At 60.2% G+C, this 8,994-nt stretch overlaps 1 protein-coding gene across 1 annotated transcript in view; it reads left to right on the forward strand.

The window, feature by feature from the left end:
- Nucleotides 1–4,729, forward strand: part of LOC111148593 (HHIP like 1) — a 24,705-nt gene extending 19,976 nt beyond the window's left edge. The window contains exons 8-9 of the mRNA XM_022505292.1: nucleotides 1,045–1,127; nucleotides 3,219–4,729. Of these exons, the coding sequence (XP_022361000.1) occupies nucleotides 1,045–1,127; nucleotides 3,219–3,775 (640 nt within the window). The 3' untranslated portion in view covers nucleotides 3,776–4,729. The remainder of the gene's footprint in view (nucleotides 1–1,044; nucleotides 1,128–3,218) is intronic.
- Nucleotides 4,730–8,994: the final 4,265 nt, after the last annotated feature.

Below are 8,994 nucleotides of genomic sequence, written 5' to 3' on the forward strand. Positions count from 1 at the left end.
TTTTTTTTTTTTTTTTTTTTTTTTTTTGGTAACATTATTTCCTTACGGAACAAAACCGTGCTGGGTCTGTCTGAAGCACAGTATTATCTGGGGTATTATCTGGGCTTCAGAGCAAAACCCACTCTTTCTGCAACTTTGGGAAGCCTGTGTGCCTGGCTGTGTTTCTTCAACCTCTGGGGGGAAAGACCCATACCCCTTCTCAGTTTCCCTCTTTGGCCAAGCCTGTCTGGAAGCCACCTCCTGTCACATGGCCACCTCAGGCTTTTCCCTTGTGCTGCTGGAACCTATTGAAGTCTGGACCCACGTGGGCCAGTCCCAGAATAGTGTCGGTCCCATTCAAAGACTCACAGATCCACAGCCAAAAGCTAATTAAAATGGAATTCCATGCCTTACTTGTGCCCCTCGGGGATGTCAAAGGAGACCCAATTCAGAGCCCTGGTAACCCTTCTCAGAAGCGTATCTCCCCCTTCTCTCTGAAGCCCCGCCCTCCAGCCCCCCCCATCCCTCCGCTCTGCTTTCTCCCACCCTTTATCTATAGATGACCTTACCTTTCACTCCACTGCGGCATCACCAAAATCCAGGGCCAGAGGAGCAGAGACAGAGAGCTCCTCAAAGGCCGTGGGGTGCGGGGGCCAGGCTGGGGCGTGGGGGCCAGGGTGGGGTGTGGGGATCAGGCTGCAGTCACGGTTCCGGTGGCAGCGGAGCTGGTGGTGGAAGGAAAGGGGCTGTGACTTCCGATCACGCTCCCAGGACAGCTCATGGCCTGAAGCAGAGGCGGCTCAGGAGAGGCTGAGCCACTGGCCTTCGGGCCCTTGAAAAGCAGATGCGGGCCGGACTCTAGGCAGACCATCATCAGGACTTCTGTCCTGGGGCTGGGCTCCCAGAGCCTGGGGCCACGCGGCAGGTGCTCCGCTGGTGGCCACCGTCGTTGTTCCCATCCCCTTGAATGCACAGGTGCCTGGCTACCAGGGGAGAGCGGGCGTCCGAGGGACAGGCTCAGGGCAGGCTCCTGGGGTGGCACTCATGACCTCCGTGTGTTGGCAGACGGGCACCTCCTGGCAAGTGTCGGATCCAGCCTGCCCAGGTGAAGGTGAAGAGCCGCCTCATCCCATTTGTGCCCAGAGAGAGTAAGTGCCTGCCAGCCCGGTCGCAGCAGGGGAGGGGAGCTCCTGCGACCGGGGCCCAGCTGCTCCTCCCCAGATATGGGTCCTTCCCGCTGGCCCTGGAGGCCCTTTCTGGGCCCCAATGCCTAGCACTGGGAATGGCACCCATTAGACGCCCAGTTAAAGTGGGTGCAGCTCCTTGAACCCAGGCCATGGGTGAGTGGCCCCAAGGGTGCTGCACGCCTCAGAGGGGACAAGCGACGGGAAGGGGTGGCTGGTGCCAGGGCAGGTACGCTCAGAGTCCTTGGGACAGACAGAGAGAGTGGGTACATTGTGTGGGAGCAAGACTGGAACGAGTCATTCTAGTTGCAGGTGCTGCAGGGGGAGGGGCATCTCCTGGGGCTGCTGGAAGCCAGTCCTGTCTGTTTGAGGTTTGGTGGGGAGGAAGGTGGGCACAAACCCTCAGGACCTGCGGGCCAAGCAAGGCCACAGATGATGACCCTTGGCATCTGGGGCCAACTGAAAGGGTAGGCATGACGAGGGGTCTGTTCCCCCGGACCCGGGCTGTGTGGGAACATAGAGCCAGGGCTGCCTGGCCATCCAGGTCCTCAGAGAAGTGGGAAATGGATCCATCCATCCATCTGTCCGTCTGTCCAGTCACTTACCCCACACACGTGCTTCCTGCCAGGGACAGACTGCTCAGCCAGATAGACAAGGTCCCTGCCTCCTTGGGTTGTTACATACAATCTCTCCATTTGTAAATTTTGGCACCTTTGGCTCAAAACTTAAAAATCACCCTGCAGGCCAAAGGAAACACTTTAGTGGGTCCAGTGGCCCAATAGATAGGGCACCCATTGGTTGACTGAGGAGCAGGGGAGCAGGAAGGGGGGAGGCTGGGCACTTGGCAGCTGAGGGTAGGCGGCCCTGAGAAAGGGATGTCCCCAGCAGAGGACAGTTGGAGGAAGGAATGAGCTCAGTGTTTGAGGAAGTTAATTCTAGCTGCAGCTGGTTTCAGGCCTGGACCAGTTTCCATTCATTCAGCAGTTTCTGGCACTTTGGATGGTCACCCCTTCTGTGCTGGATGCTGGGGCCACCGGAGAAGTCAGACTCTGTCCTGGCGGGGACAGACAGAGGAGTCACTTACTGTCCCAGGGCTGTTCCAGAAGTGTGTGCCAGCTGCCATGCGGACCCAGAACCGTGCAGGACAGGGATGGGGGCTCCTGCAGGCTGAGGGTTGAGGCTGGAACATAAAGAAAGGTGCACTGGGGGTGGGGGTGGGGGATTCTGGGCCATTGGACCAGCAAGAGCCAAAGTAGAAGGTTCCCTGGCAGCCCGGGGAGCCGGAAGTCCTTCCCTGCATGTAGAGTGGGGGCCAGGGCGCAGGGAGGGGGAGCGTCTGGCCCATGTCCCTGTCTCCTGGCCCTGACCTGCTCCTTGCCTTGAATCAAGGCCCTTTCTCAGCCTTCATCTCCACTGAGGTGGGGGGTAGAGGACTTCGGACAGGTGACCCTGGCTGGGGTCCCTCCCCATAGTAAGGCGCTAGTCTGGGCGTTTGCCTCTCCTGGCAGTGTCTCAGGCAGGGTGAGCTTTATCTCTGTGGCTGGCTAGGGCCGGGTGTGAAAGTCGGGGTACGGCGGGAACAAAGGGGGTCTCACCTCGGCTCCCTGCTCACTGTATCCAGGCCCTGTGGTGGGGTAGATGGGGTGTCCTGGACCTCACGCCGGCTCTGGTCAGTGTGGGCCCCAGCCCCCAGCCAGCGAGCAGCCTTGGGAGTGTGGAGAGTTCCAGCCTGCCCTGACCGGCCCTTGGCAGTCCAGTTCCCATCCTGCCTGTAATTAGATCCTCAGCAGATTTTCCCCATCAGTGGGCCTCAGCTGCCTCAGCCCTAAACCAAAGACTGGAACCAGAAAGTGTCACTTGCCCCAGAAGCCCTCCCAGACACTTCTCTTCCACTGGGCTCATGAGTTAACAGTGTGAGGGGCTGTTCCCCTATGCCGGCTTGCAGAGGAGGGACTCCCAGGAGGGCAAGACTAGGAGTGCTGGGAGACCCCAGAAGCACACTGGCACAACCGGGCGGCTGGGGTCCCTCTGACCGCAGGCTCTTCCTCTGCACAGAGTTCATCCGGAGGGCAGAGAGCACCCCACGGCCCACAACGCGTGCACCCACCCAGGCGCCCCGCCGCGGACGCCCCACAGCTGCTCCGCCCCCGCCTACCCTACGGCCCACACGGCGCACCCCGCGGCCTGCACGGCCCACCCAGCGGACTGGGGGCCGGAGGGGTGGCGGGGGGCGGCGGGGGCGACCGGGCACGGCGGACCCCGCGCCCTCAAACGGTGCGGTGCGCCTGGTGCGGCCCGCGGGCCTGAATCCCGGCCGCGGGCGTGTGGAGGTGTTCGCGGGCGGACGCTGGGGCACCGTGTGTGACGATGCCTGGGACTCCAAGGCGGCTGCCGTCGTGTGCCGCCAGCTGGGCTTTGCTCACGCCGAGCGGGCCACCAAGCGCGCGGAGTTTGGCGAAGGCCGCGAGCTGCCCATCCTGCTGGATGACGTGCGCTGCGCGGGCACCGAGCGCAACCTGCTGGAGTGCACACACGCTGGTGTGGGCACGCACAACTGCGAGCACCAGGAGGACGCGGGCGTCGTGTGCAGCCACGAGGACCCTGACCTGTAGGCGAGCACCATCCGTCCGGTCGCAGCCTGGCAGGGCTTCCCCGCCCTGAGTGCGCCCACGGCGCGCACCACTCTGCAGGCAGAGGCGTCCCATCTGTAACGCTGTCCTGTGGACGCGTGTGAGGTGTGTGCAGTGCTCGCGTGCTCTGTGTCCCTGCCTGTGTTTCTCCCGCAGACCAGAAGCCACAGCGTGTTGGGGTCTGTGTGGCTACGGGCCCCAGGTTTTCTTTTCTTACCTCCAAACATCTCCAGTTCGTGTAGGAACACAGTCTGGCCATGGACACTGAGTACTGATGGCTACTACCTGTGAAGGGCAGACATGGTCCTTGGCCATATTAACAGAGGCATAGCTGGCAGATTGAAGGAGGGGATCAGGCCTGACCTGCCCAGGGCTAGAGTGGAAGGCCCTGGACCATCTGGAACATGGCCTAAGGAAGGTGACTCAGAGAGCGTGGGCAGGTGGCCTAGCAGGTAGAGGTTCTGAGGAGAACAGGAAGGTATCCAGTGGGGCAAAGGGGAGCTGTCAGCTGGTTGGGTCCAGGGTGAACTGTGGGCCATGGCCATCTGAGCAAGGAACAGGCTTGCCTGGGGAGGGGTGGCTGGGGGAGGGGGTTTCTGGATGATCCCTGGGAGAAGCCTCTTGGTCATCTTGGACTTCATCATCATGCTGGGTCCACGGGCGTGCTCTGGGGACTCTGTGGGACAGCAGCCACCCACCTGGGCACTCCAAGCACAGTGGCCCCAGTGAGTGAGTGGAGTAGCAGGTTTCTCTAAAGGCTATGTTGAGGCCACTGAAGCCACCTTGGTCATCTCCATCCCCACACTGTGCAGTGAAATCCCAGGGGACCCTCTGACTCCTCCAGCATCTCCCACCCCACCCCATCCCCCGCAAATGTCCAAAAAGACTACTGATGCTGTCACCTGAAGCTGTGCTAAAAACGTGACTGTTTACAACCCCCTTCCTGCCTCCTCTCTCTGAACTGTACTGCCTGGGGGCTGGAGATGGGGGTGGAGGAGGGGGCTAGGCTTGGAGCCTCCCTCCTGCTCACAGGGGGATGTTCCTTTGCCCACCAAGGGCCTCCATCCTGCCCCCGTGCATCAAGTACAGTTGGGCTAAGCCTCTGATAGGGGAGCGGAGGGGATAAGCAGATGGTCTCTGGGCGGTGGGGACAGGGTATAGCCCATGTCAGGGTCTGTGAGGTCTCTGGGGGTGTCATCCCAGCTCAGCCTGTCCATTATTCTGAGAGCTGAGCCAGAACTCAGGGTGGTGCACCCAGCAGAGACAATGGTGCGGGCGAGTCTGGGGGGTCTGGCTGCTCGCCAAAGCGGAGTGTGGAGTACAGGACTGCCGAAGAAAGCTCAGGGTCACCTCTCGGACCCCTCACACCTCTGCCTTGAGTGGGTTGGCGAGGGCCCTGGGCCTTCGCCGCTTGCCTGGCCCCATGGAGCCCCGTGTGGAAACCAGAGCCGTGCCATTGAGCATGGCCTATGTGCGGGGCACCGTTGTGAGGACAGTGCGGCATGTGTGAACTCACTGGAGCCTTTGAACAGCCCCTTCTCCTCCTCCTTTTACAGATGGGGAAACTGAGGTCCACAGCCAGGGAAGGGGGAAGCCAGATGAGAACCCACTCGGCCACACGGCCTAGCTCTTGCACCTGCGGCACCCTGACCATTCGTTGCACTGCCTGAACCTGGGGCTGCCATGCCAGCTGTAAAGGGGGCTAGACCTAGGGGTTCCCCCGGGGCTTCTGCCCACTTTGGGCTGGGAAGCCGCTGGTGGAGACCCCTGCCTCCTCCCACTGCCCAGCAGTAGCTAATAGGCATCTTGCCCAGACACAGGGAAATTCTGAACTATGCTAGGAGTTGGGAGGGCCGAACTCCTCACTGCGTCCATGGAGAAAGGAGCCTGGGGGGCTGAGTGTCCCGGGCCTGTCCCAGATGGGGCTGAGCCAAGGTTAGAGCCTAGGGTAGGGGGGTGGCCCTCCAGAGCAGGGTAGTGCTGTGGCCATATCCAGTGGGGTGACCCAAGCCGTTGGTTCCCCAGACCCAGAATGGTGGTGGTGGTGGGGGGTCATACAGCATCTTTCTGGGGCTCCTCCATGCTCTTCCCTGCCCTTCCTCACCCTGTCCAGGCCCCTCTTCATTGCAGGGCCTGAAGGCCACGATGCCATCAGGTGTGGCCTGGGAAAGCGGGGCGGAAGTGACAGGGTATCTCCCGCAGCTGCTCAACAGTGATAGCCTGAAGTCACCATCTGGGGCTCCTGGTACCTCCCCCCAAGTAGTGGAGTGGCCCAGCCCTCAGCGGGGCCCTGTGTGTCACCATTGTTTGGCGGGCAACTGGGAGCAGTCTCAGGCCCTGCACTCCTCTGGGTGGGGGCTCCCCCTGCTCCAGTCCCCTACCTCCTGACCCCTCAGGCTCCAAACAAGGCTTAGGCTTCAGCCTGCCTCCTGACAAGGAGGTTGACACAGGCTCACTGTCCCTTAAATAGCCACAAGGGTGGACCGCTGACGTTTGCTGCACTCTCACTATGCGCCAGGCACTGCTGCAAAAGTTGTACTCAGTACCCACTCACTTAATCGTCATATGAACCCATGCAAGCAGTGTTCTGCTCACCCTTCATTGTGCAGATGTGGAAACCGAGGCCCAGGGAAGCTTTGTTACTTGCTTAATGTCATATAGTCAATATTTGAAAGTAGGCAGGAGGGCCCTGGAGCTCCACTTTGGACTGTCACCCTGCTGCCTGAAGAGCATTGAATTCAGTGCCCCCCCCACTTCCCATTGGCCCCTGTCATTGGGTAGATGGGGACACAAACCCAGAGAGTGACAGAGTTGGCTTCAGACTCCTTGTCCAGTGCTCCTTTCACTACACTGCCTACAGCTGCCGAGGGAGCATTCACAAGTGACTCAGTCCCCAGGGACTTTGATCCGGCCTCAGAGTCCTTCAGGGTCTCTAGGGATAGGGGCCGACCCTGGCCAAGGCTCCCTTTGGAGCCTTGGATCAGCCTCTGCCATCACCCCCTGTAATCGGGCAGTTAGAGTAACCTCTCAGAACCTGGCCCAGAGAGGGGCTGCTTCTACCCAGCGTCACACATCTTAGTTCTTGAGCCCTTGGAGTCCAGTGTTGCGGGGATGTCCCAGGGGTGGCCGGCACCCAGGATGGCATCCGTGGTGTCAGCCTCGGGTAGCAACACTCCAGTTTCCTGACGGGGCCTCGCTTGTTCCTTGTGTGCCTGTCTCCTCCTAACAAGCCTGAGCTGCCAGGCCTTGGTGCTGTGTTCAGAGGAGAAACAGCTTTGTACCACTTGAGGGAGTGCAGCCCCTTTAGAGCCTGGCTTCGGAGCAGCCAGCTTTCGGAGTCTGCAGCCTCGCCCAGTGATCCTGCTGGGGAACTACGTCTTCTGTCAAACTTGAGCAAGAAACTCTTGCAGGGCTGGTGAAAACACACGGGGCTGGGGGCCTATCAGAGTTTTTGACTCAGTAGATCTCAACAGGGCCGAGAATTTGCCTTGTGACACAGGATGATGCTGATGCTGTTGGCCTACAGGCCGCACTTTGAGAACCACTGTCTCTACCTGCACTGTCCGATAATAAGAGCCACAGAGGTCATTTTAAATTTCCTAGTAGCCATATTGAATAAGCAAAATGAAATAGGTGAAATTTATTTTAATAATATATTTTCTTTAACCCAGCATATTCTAAAATTAGCATTTTAACAGTTAATCCACATAAAAATATTAATGAGATTTTAAAAACTTTTTTTATATGCAATCAGTGTAACCCAGTGTCTATTTTATGCACACAGAACACCTCAGTTTGGGCTAGCCATGTTTCAAGCGCAGGACTGGCACATCTGGCCAGTGGCTACCATATTGGAGAGCCCTGTCCAGACCTTTCTGGGGAAGGGCCAGACTCTTGGCCACGTGCTTCCAGGCAGTGCCCTCTGCTGTCGGCTTGTAGTCCTGCCTGCCCAGGCAAAGGGCAGGAGACCCACCTGAGCATTGGGGTGCCCTCTCTCTCATCGCTCCCTATGTGACCGCAGAAGAGCTGGGAGAATCAGATGAGGCGGCAGTGGGACAACAGTAGACTTGATACATGGGGAAGGGACACTGGTCAGGGGCAGGGGTGCTCTGTTGAGAGAGATGCCAGGTGAGCCCCGGTCACATTGAGCCAGAGGTTACAGGGGTTGAGTGACGCACGAGAGATTTAACGCCCTTTAGGAGGAGAGATTTAACACTCCTCTCCTTAGCCCTAGTGGGACGGGCTTAGGCTCACAAATGTACCCTGAGGCTACCCCATGCCTGCCTCATGTGAGACCCCAGACTGTGCCCAGAGCAGTTTAAGATCTGGCCCTGTCTTCAAAAAACAACGGTCGGGGGTCCTCCCTTCAAATTGCCCCCAGCCCCTGGAGCTTTCACAGCCCAGGAGGGGCTGTCTAACCTGCCCGCCCCCGTCCCCGCGCCCCCCCAAAAGCAGGACCAGCCAGCGGCTGCTTCCCGCCGCCACATGGGGGCGCCCCGGCAAGCCAGCGTCTCCCCGCCCCAGCAGCAGATGCGTCCGGCTCCCCGCGCCCCGGTGGATGCCCAGGCTGCGGTAGTCGCGGACAGAATTCCTGTCTCTTCTGGGTCCAGTTCTTAAAGCGTGGCCCTCTCCGTCACCCTGCATCCCACCCACCCCCCACAGTCATGTCCCTGCTGCTGACTGTCCCCGGCTGCGCCTTGGGAAGAGGTACAGACCTCGGTTTCCCAGCCCCCAAGCCTCTCCGGGACTGGCCCACGAACGGGGCAGTGGCATGTCCCCTTCTCAGGACCCCGGCAGCATCTTTGGGCACCACCCCCCGCCCCCAGCCCCCAGCCCGCTGGAGCTTTATCGGGACTAGGAGCGCGCACAGCTGGCCCTTCCATCCACTGCTCGCGCTCGGGGTGCCCCCGCCCGCTCCCCCCGCCCCCCGCCCCCCGCTCCCAGTGCGGGAGCGAGAACCGAAAGTGCGGCGCTGGGCATCCTCCGCCGTCACACCCGAACGGGCGAGGAGAAGAGGGTTACATAAACGGCACGGAAGTCTCGGTTATTACCTAACAAATACCCTCTGGCCACCGCGGGCACATCTGTCGCCTTACGTCGCGGGCGACCTCGCGCACCCAGACTTGCGCGCGCTCCGACTCCGGCTCCTTGGGACCCGGGTCACTGCCTCCGACCCGACTCTCCGGGGTCTGGAAGGCTCC

The sequence above is a fragment of the Enhydra lutris genome, unplaced genomic scaffold, assembly GCF_002288905.1.
Source record: "Enhydra lutris kenyoni isolate GAN:26980312 unplaced genomic scaffold, ASM228890v2 scaffoldscaffold20, whole genome shotgun sequence".
Classification (NCBI taxonomy): domain Eukaryota; kingdom Metazoa; phylum Chordata; class Mammalia; order Carnivora; family Mustelidae; genus Enhydra; species Enhydra lutris.